We start from the raw sequence: 18,229 nt of genomic DNA, 5'->3' as shown, positions 1-18,229 counted from the left end.
TTAAAATCCCTTAATTTTTTAAGAACCAAATATCTGAAAGACAGTAGAAAACTACATTGATTTAGTTATGGAATCAAATACATTATATGAATGTTCAAAAACTTATTTAAAACCTTGTGGTGTTAGATTTGTGAACATGGGTAACAACTAAAATATGTATATAGCAGAATATTCCTTATAACCTAAGAAGAAGTGTTTGGGAGTTAATTTTAAATCAAATGTACAAATGTTGCTGAAAATTTTTGGCTGTATGAAAATTGATTTTAGTACATCTTTAATAAAAGTCTGAATATATCTTTGTGATAAATTAGGATCCAACACTCTCATTTTGTTCTGTAAATGAAGGATGCTATGGCACAATACACTACATGCATCTTAAAACTATAATGCAAACTTTTAGAATGATTATTTAAGTATTATTTTTTATTTTGGGGTAGACATTACTGAGCCCCCTATCACCTGCATCATGGATCAGAGTTTTTCGTAGAAGCAGTGATCATCCATGGATATCGATAAATGGTTCAACTCCCATACTATAGTGAGTTTTTCTTTATTTTGTGCTATATAAACGGCAAACATAAAAGACAACAATTCAGAAGTTTTATTAATACACTTGTTTAAGTTGAATTATGAGCATGATATTCATAGTTAATGAAATGCTGATATAAATATTAAGAATGACCACCTAGTTTTTGTAATAACCAACCCTTACTGTATTATACAGAAAATATCACTGCTCATTTGTAAAATATTCTATTATGCTCTCATAGAAGATGCTACTTGTTTCAGGGATTGCCCTCATACAACGTAAGAACAAAATTGTGCATTTTCTCCATTGCAGGATCGGAGAACCATCATCTGGCAATGGAAGCTGTGTGATGCTACACAGATACGGCCTCGCATCAGGGAGTTGTGAATCTTCAAAAACATATATTTGCAAGCATAGGTTTTATGGTTAAAACTTGAATTCTGCCAAATAACTATTTTTCATGAAATGGAAATAATATTATGATTGTATATATCTTTAAATGAATTATTTCTTCTATTAATGGAAAGAATTCCATAAGCATTACTGGAAAATAATATACATATCCAAAATACAGATACACTTTCTTTTAGTGTCTTTCAAATTTTGCTCAACATTATGTTTGTGAACATTCAACTCTTCTAGAGGATCACAGGCTGTGTGAGTCCATTGAAATGAAATATCAAGAACAGTCAAACCCACAGAGGTCTCAGCATACATGGGAACAGGAAATGAGTACTAACTGGTTCTCTCACTGCTTCTTTAAGGGGCTGAAAACTTTCCAAATTCTGGTAGTGGTGATAGGTGCAAGGCTCTGTGAATATACTTAAAATCACTGATATGCACACTCTAAATGCATGAACTGTGTGCTTTGTAATTACACCTCAGTAAGGTTTTAAAAAAAACACTTGGGGTTAAGTTTGGGACCACATTTAACTTTCAGGTGTTTATAAAGATTAAGCAATTTAGTTTTTCTTCTTTTTTTAAAATGTAACTTTTGTTCAAGTACAGTTTTCTGTATTGGCGCTTCCAATAAAATCATGCTTTATTCTTCCATGTATTTGGTTTTCATTCATTTCTTTACTATATTTTTACATTTTCATATATTGAAGTCTTAAAGAAATATCAGTATTGGTATTTAATAGTCATGGTTTTCTAAATGACATACTTCTTTGAAAATTTTCTTTAGTAAATATTGCTACTTCAAAAACATATACAATTGAGGTTTACATGTTAATTTTGCTGTATTAATTTTATAATTTCAAACATATATTCCTTTAAATAGTTTATGTAATCATTTATTTAATTTCTTTTTCCCAGGTACCATTTTTTCATTTTCTTGACATATTACCACAGAGTAGGGTTGATTTCCAATGTTGGATAGTATGGAGAGTAAAAGTTCTATATGGATCCTTCTCTATTTTAGGGAAAAATATTTAAATATTTCATAAAGCATGAGTTTTATTTTAATTTTTTTCATTATAAATAATGATGAAACTTTTCACATATTAAAGCAATTCCATAATATTGCTTTAGATTTTCTAGTACATTTTATATTCAATTGATGTTACATTTTTATTATTGTTATATCATTTAGAATGATGAATGTTTTCACTGTATGATGTTTAGAAGTAAACTATCTTTATTTCAGTCAAATATTAAACTGATTGCACATTTCTAAATCAAAGCCACAATAACCAATAACCATTTCTTTAAATTTCAGTGCATATATTACATTTATATTAAGTTGCTTTTTATCACTATTCATAAAGAGTTCTGAATGAGTTTTTATTTATGTTATGTACTTGACAGTTATCATTTATTTACTTTTATTGATGTTCAAGTACACTTGCCTACCTTTTCCCGCCACCACTTTTGTCATCCGGCCCACCTCCCATTGTTAGTCCTACCCCCCCCCCTTGGCTTTGTCCATGGGTCCTTTATACATGTTCCTTGATGACCCTTCCCCTTCTTTCCACCGTTACTTTCTATGCTGTCCCCTCTGGTTACTGTCAATTTGTTCGTTATTTCAGAGTCTCTTTAGCTTTTTTAATGCACTCATTTACTGGTGGGCATTTAGGTTGCTAATAGCACTTGACTATTGTGAATTGTGCTGCTCTGAACATTGGAGTGCACAAGTTCTTTTGAGTTAGTGTTTCAGGATTCTTAGTGTAAAATGATAGCAGTGGAATTGTCAGGCTAAAAGACAGTTTCATTTTTAGTTGTTTGAGGAAATTCCATACTCTTTTTCCACAGTGGCTGTACCAGTCTGCATTCCCACCAGCAATGTACTAGGGTTCTCTTTTCTCCACAGCCTCACCAGCACTTCTTCTTTGTTGATTTGTTTATGAGGGCCATTCTGAATGGTGTGAAGTGGTATCTCATTGTGGCTTTAATTTGTATCTCTCCAAGGGCTAGTGATACTCAGCATCCTTTCATGTGTGTCTGGGCACTGTTGTATGTCCTCCTTGGAGAACAGTCTGTTCAGTTCCTTTGCCCATTTTAAAATGGGGTTGTTTGTCTTCCTGGAGTGTAGTTATGTGAGCTCTTTATATATTGTGGAGATCAGAACCTTGTCTGAGGTGTCACTGGGAAATATATTTTCCCATACAGTTGGTTTCCTTTTCATTTTGCTGATGTTTTCTTTAGCTATGCAGAACCCTTTTTATTTTGATGAAGTCCTATTTGTTTATTCATGCCTTGATGTCCCTTGCTCTAGGGGAATTACTGGTGGAAATTTGCTGCATAGAATATCTGAGATTTTCCCGCCTTTGTTCTCCTCTACAACTTTTATAGTGTTGCAACTTATCTTTCAGTGTTTTATACATCTTGAACTTCTTTTTGTGTATGGTGTAAGTTGTTGGTCATGTTTCCTTTTTTTGCATGCTGCTGTCCAGATTTCCCAACACCATTTATTTAAGAGGCCATTTTTACTCCTTTTATGATTTTACCCCCTTTGTTCAACAAAATTTTTATTAAAAGGCAATGGAATGTTCCACAGATATAGAACAAACATTTCAAAAATTTATATGGAATGATAAATGACTCTAAAAAGCTGCAGCAATTTTGAGGAAGAAGAACAAAGTAGGAGGGATCCCAATACCTGAGATCAAACTGTATTACAAGGCCACTGTAATCAAAACATTCTGGTAGTGGCATAAGGAGAGAGACATAGATCAATGGAAAAGAATATATAAACCAGAAATAAACCCATGTCTTCATGGTCAGTTAATACTCAGCAGTTTTTATTATCAAAGTTATATTGAAAAGCATTGTTCTTTTTCTGTTTCCCGAAGACTTTGTATAAAAGTACTGTTATATTTTTTTAGAAATTGTTCACTCTTTTTATTTTTTCCTCTCTTCTTTTTACAGTTCCAAGTTGTTTCTTTCTTTTTTAAAATTTTTTAATTGTCATTCAAGTACAGTTTTCTGCCTTTTCTCCCCACACCTTCCCACTACCCAAGCCTTCCCCACCTTCCTCCCCTGTTTCCACCCTCTTCTTTTCTCAATTATATTTTCATTGTTTATGATATTAGAGATGTCCCTTTTAACCACCCCCCTTTGTCCACATTACCCAACCCCTACCCCATTCCCTCTGACCATCATTACTCTGTTCCCTGTGTTCAAGGTTATGCACACAGGTTCATTGGCTTATCTCTTCACCGTTTTTCATCCAGTTCCCTCCACCACCCCTCCCCTCTGACAGATGTCTGTCTGCTCCATGTATCAATGACTATATTTTATTTTGTTCATAATTTTATTTTGTTCTTTAGATGCCATATATAAGTGAGAGCATATGGTATTTGTCTTTTTCAGACAGGCATATGGTATTTGTCTTTTCTGATTTCACTCAGGGTAATCTCCAATACTGTCATATTTTTAATGGTACTTTTCAGTGCTAATGCCAACAGGGCCTGAAGAATGCTTTTATAGGAAACTTTATAAAATGAACTTAATTCTTGTCATACAACCTAACTCTATGCCTTAGGAAACTAGAAAGAACAACAGCACAAAGTCAGCCAAAGAGAAAAAATAAATATTAGATCAGAAATAAATGAAATGACAACTGAAAAATAATAGAGAAGATTAAACCAACTGAGAGTTGCTTCTTTGAAAAAATAAACAGAACTGAAAAACCCTTAGCTAGACTAATGAAGTAAAAAAGAGATAGGACCCAAGATGACAAATTTTGAATGACAAGAAGACGTTACAAGAGAAACCATAAAAATTAAAAGGGTCATAAAAGTCTCCTATGAAATATTGTATGCCAACAACTGGACAATTTGAAAAAGTAGAGATATTTTAGAAACATATGCTTATCAAGACTAAATCAAGAATATATAGAAATTCAAATAGACCAATTGCTAGTAAGGAGATGGAATTTCTAATAAAAAATTCCCCATGAAGATAAACCCAAGACCATAGGGCTTCTCTGGAAAATTTTACCAAACATGTGAAAGAGAATTGACACAAATTCTTCACAAGCTCTCCCCAAAATTAAAGAGGAGTGCTCACTCCCAAACTCTTTTTATGAGGCCAGCATCATCCTGAAACCAAAACCATAGAAGGGCACTGCTTGTATAGAAAACTGCAAGATCATATCCCTGATAAATTTAAAAGCAACAATTCTCAATAAAATGCTAACAAACCAAATTTAGCAGCACATTAATAGATCATTCACGGTGATCTAATAGGATTTACACTTGGGATGCAAGGATGGTTTAACACAAATTAATTAATTGATACATCACATTAGCGGAGTGAAAGAAAAGAATTATATGATTATCACCATAAATGCAGAAAAGCATTTGACAAAATTCAATGTTTCCCATGACAAAAATTCAAAATATTGGTCCTGGAGGTACATATTGCAACAAAAGTAGTAGTATTTTACACATTAATGACAAAATTTATGCCAGAGAAGTAAAGAAATCAATACCACTTATAGTAGAATCAAGAACAGTAAAATACTAGGAATGCATTTAACTAAGGACATGAAAGATCTCTATGCAGAAAACTACAAGATATTGATAAAGAAATTCAACACAAATAAATCAAAGTTATTCCATGTTCATGTATTGGAAGAATTAATAGTGTTAAATTGCCAATATTGCCCAAATCTATCTATATGTTCAATGAAAGCCCCATCAAGATTCCAATGACATATTTTACAGAGGTAGAAAAATCCCCTCTCCTACTTATATGAAACCACAAAAGGCTTTGAATAGTCAAATACATCTGAGGAAAGAGAACAAAGCAGGGGTATCACACTTCCTTATTTCAAGGTATACTATAAAGCTACAGTCATAAAATACTGTATTATCTCATATGTAATGCCCAAAATGACAACAATAACAGGTCATATAAAAAGAGATCAGACTTGTGTTTCCAATAGTGAGTGTTTAGGGAGACAATAAATTAAAAGAAGGTGGTCAAAAGTCAAAGTTCAGCTTTAAAATACATAAGGACTAAAAATGTAAGTACAACATGATTATTGCTAACCCTGCTGTGGAATAAACAGTAGTTTCCCCAGTGTCTTCGGGGTGTACATTACAAGACTCCCAGGAGATGCCTGAAACCGTGGAAATTACTGAGCTCTGTTGTGTACTGTGTTTTTCTACATGCACATACCTATGATAAGGTTTAATTTATAAATTAGGCAGAGTAAGAGATTAACAATAATAATCAATAACAACACAGAATGATTGTAACAATATAAAGTAACAAAAGCTTTGTGACTGTGGCCTCAAACTCTCTCTCAAAATACCTTACTGTGCTGTACTCACACTCCTTTTCCTTGTGATGACATGAGATGAGAAAATGCCTACGTGATGATATGATTTGAGTTGATGACATAGAGATTGAGACATAGCATTAGGTTGCTGGTGACCTTCTGTGAATAGTACAGAGGGTTATTAGTTTTTCATGATGTTAGATTATCAAGTCATGAAAATGTTGATGGTAGGGTGTCAGGAGCAGACCATGTCAGTGGTTAGAGGTAGAGAGTTAAAGGGGTTTTTGCTGAATACTTTTGGTAGGACACTATAATTGGAAGTTTCTGTGTCTTTCTTTTCATCTCATGAACACAATGCTGCAAATGTTGTAATCTTTCAGTGACATATGGATAACTTTAATGCTGCATTCCACCCAATGATTTATTTCCAGGAGGTTCATGAATAAAGGAGAGTTGAAAAGAAGCACTGTGATACCACAACAGCCTTGCTCAGAGATTTTGAACAGAAGTGCTGCAAGAATCTTTAAAACATGCAATACCTGACTGTTTAGTCAGGGACACTGACCTCTTTTACCTTACATTATCAAAGTAAAAAATGACAACAACCAACACAACATTACCCATCCTGTGTGAATGCACTTCCTTCAACAATAAATATACAAGTCATTAATAGAGTTTAATCTTACTGATCATGGCACATAATAAGCTTGTGTTTGTTTGGTTAATTCTCGGTACAGAAATCCAGAAATTATCCATCCATATAATATAAAAAAACAGAGACACTTATTAAAGAAGATAGAAGATACAAGATATCTTGTACAAAAGACAATGATTTCTCAGTCTCCTTCAAAGGAGGCACCTTGGGACCTCACACAGTTTTTCAGAATCTCTTCCACTGTTCAAAATACTCTGCAAAATCCTTTCTTTGATTTTTTTTTCGCCAAATGTGCCATTCTGTTTTCCTGAATCTAATCAATGGTCTGAAATCTCTTCCCTTTCAAAGGTGATTTTAGTTTTTGGAATATTCATAAGTTGCAGGGTGCCACATCTGGGCTGTAAGGGTGCTGAGTCACCTGGGTGATTTCTTTCACCAAAAAACTCTGCACCAGATGTGATGCATGAGCAGGCACATTGTTGTGATGAAGCTGAAATCACCAGAAGCCCATAGCTGCTGCCATTTTTGTCCTATTGCGTCCCTCAAATGACAAAGGACATTGAGGCAGTACTCCTTATGAAATGTTTGGCCTTGAGGGGCATACTGATGTTGGACAACACCTTCAAAATGAAAAAGCATAGTTGCTGTGGCCTGGACCTTGCTCCAACACTGCTGTGGCTTCTTCAGGCTTGGAGAACCAGGTGAATTCCATAGTGACCAGTGGGCCTTCATTTCTGGATCACAGCCCCAGACCCACAATTCATCTCCAATTTTGACCATCTTGAGAAAATCTAGTTCATTGGTAGCAGTTTCAATGAAGTCATTAGCAATTGCAGCATGATGTGACTTCTGCTCTGGTAGCAGAGGCGTCTGAAGGGATTTTCCCAAGCCAAGATCCTGCATCAAAATCTAAGACACAGTAGTCTGTGGAATCCCCAGATCAGCTGCTAGTTCTTGCCCTGTGATCACCCATCTTTGTTGACTACAGACCTTACACGCTCAACATTCACAGGTGTTCTGCTTGTTGTAGACCTTCCAGAACATGGGTTGCTTTTAACAGATTCTTGACCACCTTTGAAACATTTGTGCCACACTTTATTGCTTGCACATTTCTCATTGCATCATCTTTGAAAGCCTTCTGAATCATCTGAGTAGTTTCTGTGAAGGAATATTTAAGCTTATCACAAAATTTGGTGCAGTTCATCTCTCTATACTTAGTCATTTTGAATGCAATGGCCACACAGTACACATGCTCAATGAGTGGTGTCTACTGCCCCCACTGAATAGTACAGTGAGGTTGTCATTGTTCATGTATGTGCATTCCAGTCCACTATCCTTGGCTGCCAGGTTACAATGATGTCACCCAGATCATTCTTGTTATATTAACAATATCTGGACATTTTTCAAACAGACCTCATCCTATGCAAGTATGGGCACCTGATATTTTTAAAATGTCACATTGAGCAAAAAGAGCAGGTAATAGTATTATTATTCTTCATAAGTCAATCAAAATTTTACCTACATTTTTTCATACCAGCAAAAAATCCCTTTTTGTGTGCCACAGAATATTAGTAATTAGGTAATTGTGCCATCATAGGTGAAAGGTTGAAAATCGCTGGTTTGATAACACTGACAGCTACTATGTGATTAGTACTAGGGTAACACAAACACTGTGATTACCCTGTATACTCATTATTTCTTTAAATTCTTACTCTGTGAGAAGGTGGGTGTTAGCTAGTACTATTGTGATAATCATTTTGTAATATATGCAAATCACATATTATGCAGTACATTTTTTGTTCTTTTGATGCTCATGTGTCATTTAAATTGTCTTTCAGACGTCTTCTTTTTCTAACCTTCTCATTTTTTTTAACAAGGAAAAAGAATTAAATCACCTTTGTTTTCCTCCTATGTAGTTAGATTTGTGCTTCTGTCATTTACAGCAAGTATTCCAATTAAACTATAGATAATTAGTAGTGATTTGAAAATGAATCAACAAAAATGTAATTAGTAGTTATATAATAATTAATATCTGCCATGGTGATATAGTTAAATATTGCTTAATATTTTATCTTTCACGGAGATGTTATCTTCACCAAGGGAAATCTAAATAACAGTTAATAACAATAAAATGAATGAAGTAATTTTAAGAACTAAGGCAAGAAATTGAGAAAAATGTATGGGATTAATGATTGTGACAGTTACCATAACCATGAAAATGTGCTTTTTCAGAATATTGGTGACAAATATGATTAAATATCTGTTGTTTATGGAATTATGATTTTAAAATTGTTTCCATTATAATAGAAATGCCATAATGAGAATATAAGGAAGAGAAATATGTAATGCCAAAATTAAACAATGCTGTCTAGGAGTATAATTTGAACATACAAAATATTCTTAAGAAGGCTTAAGATTTCAGAGTCTGTGATTAAAATGGAAGTAAGTTCACAGCATTAGTTGTCCAGTCTTTGTCTCCTAATACCTTTCAGAGTAAGAAAACAATTTCCAGATACATTTGTTAATGGACAAACAGAATGCACACTAACAGCCCAAAGTCTCCTAGATTCTGGAGGTGTGTGATGAGATACACAGTCTTCACAATAGCCCAAGTATAAGAATTTCCTGTTCAAACTTTAAGTGACACATTAATGAGAAATCTACATTTTCCACTCATGCCTTACTCTGAGCCTTCACGGTTCAGACTGTGAAGACCACAGAGATTGTTTGTTTACAAGACTAAGCTGGTCTCCCACTAAAGGATGCAGGACTTCCTGGCTTCCAGAGGTATGTACATGTCTCTCCTCTCCTGTCTCTGTCTTAGCCCATCTCATGTAGGGGGAGATTACAACATAAGATGTAATATCAGTGAGATATGATTAATATACAATCAAATCAAAGAGAACATTGTATTTTATTTAAATAATACAGAGTAAAAAATGAAGAAAAAATATGAAATATGTTGGAGGATATCTTGAACTCTTCAAATTCTTGCCTGTGGACAATTACTCAAGTGGATATATACAAGAATAATTGAGCGTGTTAATCAAAACCATTTAAAGTAAAAATCTTATAAGAATTATGAAAAGGAATGGCTATTCTTTGATTTTATAATGAATGTAGATATAATTATATATTATTTTATATTTAGCCCAGCCTCTAAAAAGAGATGTTTAAAAAAAGTTATATTAATTATGGAAGTCAAACATAATATTTTATGAACTTAATTAGATTAAATAAATGCAGTTGGCTTTCAATAAAAATCAGGATGAAGTACTTTCATAAAATTCTAATTGAAGTTTAATAATAAACAATGAAAATACTTTTTAAAAATTGAGCAAACATTGCTGGAAATTATACCACACAGATAGACACTTTGTTTAATGAATTAACCTATACCATTCAATTAGTATGAATCAGAGAAAACATAAAAAATGTGTTCAACTTATATTAGGATAATTAAAATATTTTGGAGAGCTTAAAAAGGGTGAAATATTAAATGTGTTACATGTATTATGCATACATATTTTTATTCACGCTTTATATTAGTAAACTGTGGCCAGACACTAAGTTGCTTTGTAAAGGTCATACATTGCAGATTTCAAAGGGAGAATTAATTCTAGAACTCACTAGCCACAGAGCCCATTGAATTATTAAATTACACCATCTGATTCATTACTATGCCTCCCACAACAGCAGGTGCCCTGAGTTTAACATGCATGGGAATGGTCTGGAAGTTTGAAACAACAGTGTTCTAATATAAATAATCTACACACATTTATTTCACATTTTATGATTTTATATCTTTGCCTGTAACTCAACTGCCAATTTCTTGTGTAATATAAGTGTTTAAAAATTTCACTTTGTTGTCAATATGTTTAGGTCTTAAATAAGTTTTACATGACAAAGATTTTTTAACATATGAAATAATTTATTCAAAATAGAAGATGATTTGATAACAACTCATTCTCTTTAATGAATAAATGTATGTCACTAAATAAAAATTTAGTTCAGAGAATTACTAGATATGCCAACATGATTAGTGCCCCATTTTGAGGGCACTCAGTCTTTAATTGTTATTCAATTTCAAATTTATCATAAATATTGTGTCTCTTTTTTCTAATATTGCATTTTAGTTTTCATACTAGCATTCCAATGGTGTTAAAATATTTCTGTGGAATTGGACACTAAATAAACAAGGATGTCATTTATGAAGTTATTTTATTCATCACTAACATACAGATTTTTATTGCTCAAACAAACAATATATTGTCAAATGTACAATATCTTACATATTGTATCTACCTTGAGGTAGTTGTTTAAAGATCTAAGAAATCTATAAGCACAACATTAGATTCTTCAACTGGGAAATGAGCCCGATACTCACCCCGTACCCCGCCCAGTGTCACTGTGAGGGATCTCTTCAGTGACTGTATTACTTATTCATAAGCACACATGTTGTAGAGCACAGTCTCGGCCACCACTCAGCTGCACAGATGAGTGACCAGAGAGTAACCTATGCAGAACTGAATCTGGTTAAGGACACAAAGAGACAGCACATGAAACCTAAGGGTACTAAAGGCTCCATTCCAGGAACTGAGAAGGAACTAACCTACGCAGAATTAAATCTTCAAAATGCTTCTCAGGATCTTCCAGGGAGTGACAAGAATGACCACTGTGGAGGTAACACATTCAGCAGACACAGTATAACTGTTCTAGGATGTGCAGCTGGGTGCAGAGGTGTGGGTAAGAGAAGGGGATAAGCTCACTTATTCTTTTCATCTTAAGGATCAGGAAGTTGGAATGTGATATTCTCAGGTGAAAGCTTCGGACTAATTTTATTCAGACATTGTTGTAAGTTGTAGTCTTTGACCAGAAACTCATAGAGCATTATATTTAGTTAAAAGGCATTGATACATTCTGAGAAGAAGATTACAATGGTAGGTATGGCTTTGGAGTCCAAGTTTATGTACATGATTCTCTGTGTGTAAACTGTCCAAACAATTGCCCCCATCCGTCCTTTCTCAGTATTTCCATTTCCCTCCCCCCAGCATCCTCATCACCTCCAGAGAAGGTCATTGCCGGGATCCTAGGGGTCTTCTGCCTTGTGCTGATGACCACTGTGGTAACAACAGCTGTTATTCTCTGTAAGTATATTATTGTAAGATTATATGAAACTGTTCATTTTTATGTTCATCAGTGCCTCTAAACACTTCATAATATTACAGAATATTACTCTTATTTTAAAGTACGCCTTTAGACTAAGTACACAATAGTTATTATGGATTTTTCCAAGATATAAACATCTGCATTATTTTAAAAGTAGTTTATTTAAGTCTTTTGCCCATTTTTTAATTGGGTTGCGTGTCATACTTAAATGGAGTTGTGTGAGTTCTTTATATATTTTGGAGGTCAACCTTTGTCCGAGTTATCATTGGCAGATATATTTTCCCAAATGTTCATAGCAGCACAATTTACAATAGCCAAGTGCTGGAAGCCTGCAAGCAATCTAAATGCCCACAAGTAAATGAGTCGACAAAAGAAAAAGAACCTGTGGTACATTTACATGATAAAATACTATGTAGCAGAAAGTAAAAAGGACCTCCTACCCTTTGCAACAGGATGGATGGATCTGGAGAGCATTATGCTAAGTGAAATAAACCAGGATGTGAAGCACAAATACCATATGATCTCACCTATAAGTGGAACCTAATCAAGAGAACAAAGAAGCAAGCAAAATATCACCAGAGACATTGAATTGAAAAACAAACTGACAGTAACCAGAGGGGAGAGGGGAGAGAGATAATGGGGGAGAATAGGGGAAGGCCATCAAGGAACATGTACAAAGGACACATAGACAAAGCCAAAGGGGGTAAGTTTGAGGGTGGGAGGTGGGAATGGGTGGGGTGGGGGCCTAGGTGGGGTGAAAATGAAGACAATTGTACTTGCACAACAGTAAATAAATAAATAAATAATAAATTAAAATTTCAAAAAAGTAGTTTATATATATGCTTATATATCCCATATATCCATATATATTCCTATGTTATAATTCAAGGCATGCTTTAGGACACCTTATTGAGAAATGCAACTAAATTTTTCATACTGATTAATCCAAATAGTATAAGAATTGGTGAAGTTTGGTTTTCATGGCTTTTGTATTGTTTTCTTCCAAATTATTATGGCTTCATTATTTTTTCTTGATACATCTATTTTATTCCAAGTCCTTTAATCCTGGACAATATACCACATTTGGAAGTAATAAACAAAAGTATTGTGATTTATGTAGATCAGCATTACTTTCTTATATTTACTTCTTTTTCTAGCTAATGTAATACTGGTGCAGAATAATTCTTCTTTCATGTACATAATATAAATTATATATTATCTTAACAGGGAACCAGACAGTTACAGCAGAGAACTGGACAGGGAACCAGACAACAGGGAACCAGAAAGGTACCTAATTATTTTCTATGTTCCTATATCAATAGAGCTCCTACCTTGTCTCTAATGCAGTCAAAATTTATAGGGTTTCTTTTGGTAAGGAGGAACATAAATTATGATACCAGACATAAAGATACCTAAATAATGAGTATAGAAGAGTATATCTCTTATGTAAAAATATGAAGAAATATTCATTTAATTTATCCAACTCATTATTGCCAATTTGTTCAAAGATAATTTTGGTTTCTAAAAATGTAGTTTCATTCATTGTCATTAAGGATATATAGAAAGAGGATATTTTTGTTTGTGTGTTTGCTTAATATGGGCACATAAATTAGGGAGTGAGGGGCTGACCATAATGCGTGAGTGTGTGTGAGTGTGTATGAGTGTATTACGCCTTATATATGCCAGTCTGTGAGGGTATATGTATATACTGTGCACTAGTATGTCTCTACCTATGCAAATACTGAAATTAATTTTCATTTTACATTTTATATTGTTCTTGGATAACAATACATAATCTTCCTTCAGCATATCAGTGTGGTCGATGTCCACCAGAGTGGCTTATATATTCCAACAACTGCTATTACATCAGCATTGGAAAAAAAACATGGAATGAGAGTTTGATGGCCTGTGCTTCTAAGAACTCTAACCTGCTCTACATAGATAATGAAGAAGAAATGGTAAGATGTTTAATGTTTCCACCATTTTCTTTAAAAGAGTATTTCATTTTATATTTCTATAGAATTCATTCATATTTTTGTATATATCTATAATTTATTGTAAAGGTTGTTAGTATTTTATTGTTTGACTCTATAACATTGCAGTTTTCTTGATTTTCATAGATAATCAGGCTTCTATAATGTTTTCTTTTTTCCTAAAGTTTGCTACTTCATTGTACCATGCATCATGGAGACTATAGATGTGATTGTACGTGTTACAGACTGAAATTCGTCATGAAGTAGATGTTGCCAGCCCACTCCTGTGCACTTTCTCTTGACTTCTCCTCTCTCCTCACTTAATCACTATTCTGAGATTTTATATCACAAATTATTTTTGCTTAATTTTGAATTGTTTGTAATGGGAATCATTCATTATGCATTTTACATGTCTCCATTAACTCACTCATCGTATTTTTTCAATTAATCCATATTATTGAATGTACCTGAAGTTTGCTAATTTTCACTGCTCTATTGTATATACCTGGCATTCTTTAATCTATTCTACTCAGAATAGAGATATTTTTAATATGTAGTTGCTATGAATATTTGTTTAATAAAAATCCTTGAGTATTTCCTTTTTCCAGATAATATAAATTTAAAATAATTTATACAGTATAATACATATAATATATAAGTTGATATACCATAAGTGTTATGTGTATAATAATATAATAATTTATAAATATAGTTGTTCTAATGGTATATGTGTATAAGTAAAATGCATTGCCATTTTTCATCAGATTGAAATTTCAGGGTCAAAAATATGTGTATATGTAAATTATCCCTGCAGTTTCTAGTTTGTTGTATAAATACACATTATATCCAATAGTTTCATGATCCAAAGCTTTCTACTGCCAGAATTTTAATGCCATCAGCTCTGATCATTATACAAAAGCATCATTAGACATAAATATGTATTTTCCTCAGTGGTCAATTGAACACATCTTTCAGAGCACAATTCATTATGAATTTCTGTACTGTGAGAATGAGAAGTGCCCATTCATGCCTCTTGACCATTTCTCCTATATGTTACCTATAATTTTCCTTCTTAGAAGTAGTTAGATTTTCAATATGACTCTTTTTCAAATTTGTGAGGTTCAAATGGCTTTATTGACTATTAATTACATTTTTCTTCTCATATTGGAGTGTTTTAATGACCAGGATTTATTAACATTACCATCATTCAGTATCTCATTTTAAATTTTTGGTGATTATTTTGGACATATTTCATAAGTTGGTCAAAGTTCATGAAGATAATCTACTGCATTACTCTTTATGGTTTATCTTTTTTCTTTATTGATAGACTTTTACTTTTAGGTTTATAATACACTTTGAGAATGTATATTTTTGTGATGCTGTGTTTGTGATGCTGTGTGGTAGAGGTCAAGTTCCCACTTCCCTGCATCATTACCTAGTTGATGCGGCGTAATTTATAGCACGTGATCTTTTCTATGTAAACAACTATATATATACATGGGCCTACATATTTTAATATAAAATTTAAGAGGATGATCATCCATTATCTCTCAAAAATTGTTTTTGTCTCTCTTTTTGTTCACAAGCAATAAGTACACCTAAGTCGGTTTCACTGATAAAGTTCTATAAAGGTCTCCTAGGCTCCATTAGATATTTAATCTCTTTCTCTCTGCCTTCAGGAATTAGTGATTTCTTTCACTCCATCTTTATTTCATCATTTCTTTCTTCTATATCTCAATATTTATGTAAATGTACTGAATTTTATAATGTAGATAATGATTTTTCAACTGATAATTTTGTTTGATTGATTCATACATTTTTTATTTTCCTAATTGTTTTTTCACTGCCATCATATTTCCATAGAGTTGTTGGAACACAGTTTTTAAAATATATTTTAGGTGTATATATATGTATAATAACTAGTATTAAATATTTGTATAAAAATCCAATTTCTTATCCCAGTGAAAGTTATTTTGTATGGCTGATTTATCCCCCCAAGTATGGAAGACATTTTTTAGTTTTTTTACATGGTTTCAAAATTTGGTAAGTCCACATTTTCAATAACATAGTATAATAAACATGGATCCCCCTACATGCTTACTAGATTTATATTTTTGTACCTTCAGTAAACTATTACTGTGGAATCGTCTGTTTTGAAGTATGCTTAGTCAGTTTGTAAAATTCATGTTATTATTTTATTTTTAGGCTTAATTACTGGGATTCCCCTTGGGCCTGCATAGCTTACTTGACAACCAATGATTTTAAAAAATGTATTCAAATACCTCAAGTCAGTATGGCTCCACCCTCTGCTACTTGATGTACTTGTGTGTGTGTGTGTGTGTGTGTGTGTGTGTGTGTGTTTGTAAGGGAGTACTCATGCCTTTAAAAGCTGTTCTCAAATAAACTTTGGCTTATTTTTTTTACTGGGTTATTTTTGGTTCTTCTACAAAGTGCAAATTTTTTCCCACCAACCAAGTAGGTGTAGAGAGTTAATATCACCTCTTGTACTGTGCTCTCACATTGAGTACCTTCCTGTTATATTTGTAGCTGGCACTGTGCTGACACAGACTAGAAAAAGGATTGTCTCCCTCACTTCTAACCTAGCGAGTCTGACCTGAAAAAGGAGTGGGCAGTTTAACCACCATTTCCAAAGTAATCAGACTTCCCCCATGGGGACACCAGTGATGTTTCAGTGTTTCCCATATAGTAAGAATTACACTCCTTATTCATGAACTGACATGGAGATGGGGAGGACATGGGAGCAGTCTTAGACATGAAGACAACAAATTTGCTCTATTTTTACTGGAATCTCTACCTGCTTTTTCCAATAATAAATGCTCATGTTATTTTTACTGTTTCATCAAATTTCAGAGGCATGAAATTGTTATATTTGTCCCTTCTTGTAATCATGCTAATACATTTTCTTAGTGTGTCCAATATATAAAAGTATATTACAAATTCAATCACTCTAACCTTGAAAAATAACTGTACTTGGTTTTTCATTTTTAAAATCATGTTTATATAGGCTGCAAATATACAATTTAGTTACTTAATATTTTATTTGATTGCATTTGAAGTCTCATAGCCTGCCATATACAACATTGCCTTTTTCAAACTGCTGTATAAGAACACTAAAATACAAACTATAACGTATATAATTCTCTTTCCGTATTCTGATTAGAACATTAAAACAACATTAATATAGGCCCAGTCCAGGTAGGCAAGCTGGTTAGAGCATCATCAGAATACATGCAGGGTGCTGGTTGATGCCCCATCATGCACATACAAGAAGCTCCCAAGGAATGCCACACTAAGGGGACCAACTAACTGATTGCCTTCTCTTTCATCAGTAAAAATACAGTGAGAAACAAAACAAACAATAATATTGATTTGAAAAGGGAAGTGAGTTAATTGGCATAAATCTATTTTTTTAAATGAAGAATGGTAAAAAATGGTTACCTATGTATGAAAATTAACAGTAGCCTAAAAGCTTGTGAATTTTGAAACTTTTTAAAAATATTTTATTTATTTATTTTTTAGAGATGGAAGGGGGAGAGAGAGAGAGAGAGAGAGAGAGAGAGAGAAACATCAGTGTGTGGTTGCTGGGGGAATGTACCTTGGCTGGGTATCGAACCTGGGACACTTTGGTTCCCAGCCCACGCTCAATCCAGAATTTTGAAACTTTTATCAAAAGTTCTTTTGTAAATTTCCAGTTATAAAATGAGTCACAACAATGCAAATAGTCAAGAATATTCTAAAAAGTATACATGGTGTCTGAAGGGCTCAGATCCTTTGTGGTGGTCACCTCTCAAGGTATACACAGCTCCATTGAATGTGAATGGTAAAGAAAAAACAATTTTTAAAGATTTTATTTATTTATTATTTATTTATTTATTTATTTTTAGAGAGGGAAAGGGGAGAGAGAGAGAGAGAGAGAGAGAGAGAGAGAGAGAGAGAGAAACATCAATGTGCGGTTACTGGGGGCCATGGCCTGCAACCCACGCATGTGCCCTGCTGGGAATAGAAACTGTGATGCCCGGTTGGCAGCCTGTGGCCAATCCACTGAGCTATGCCAGCCAGGGTGGAAAAGGTTTTTTGAAAAGTTATTTTCAAAATAAGTTCTTTGAAAATATTGTCCCATTTTTTCTAAGGCCAATTTATTAGTATCCAAA

General features: G+C 33.5%; 1 protein-coding gene across 1 annotated transcript in view; it reads left to right on the top strand.

The window, feature by feature from the left end:
• Positions 1-11,236: 11,236 nt before the first annotated feature.
• LOC114489340 (NKG2-A/NKG2-B type II integral membrane protein-like) overlaps positions 11,237-18,229 on the top strand; it is a 34,759-nt gene continuing 27,766 nt past the window's right edge. The window contains exons 1-5 of the mRNA XM_036019337.1: positions 11,237-11,598; positions 11,967-12,062; positions 13,242-13,275; positions 13,352-13,371; positions 13,891-14,042. Coding sequence (XP_035875230.1) covers positions 11,412-11,598; positions 11,967-12,062; positions 13,242-13,275; positions 13,352-13,371; positions 13,891-14,042 — 489 coding nt within the window. The 5' untranslated portion in view covers positions 11,237-11,411. The remainder of the gene's footprint in view (positions 11,599-11,966; positions 12,063-13,241; positions 13,276-13,351; positions 13,372-13,890; positions 14,043-18,229) is intronic.

Source organism: Phyllostomus discolor, chromosome 2 (genome assembly GCF_004126475.2).
Source record: "Phyllostomus discolor isolate MPI-MPIP mPhyDis1 chromosome 2, mPhyDis1.pri.v3, whole genome shotgun sequence".
In the NCBI taxonomy this organism is placed as follows: domain Eukaryota; kingdom Metazoa; phylum Chordata; class Mammalia; order Chiroptera; family Phyllostomidae; genus Phyllostomus; species Phyllostomus discolor.
The sequence above is the reverse complement of the archived record's forward strand: the minus strand, read 5'-3'. Positions and strand labels throughout refer to the sequence as shown.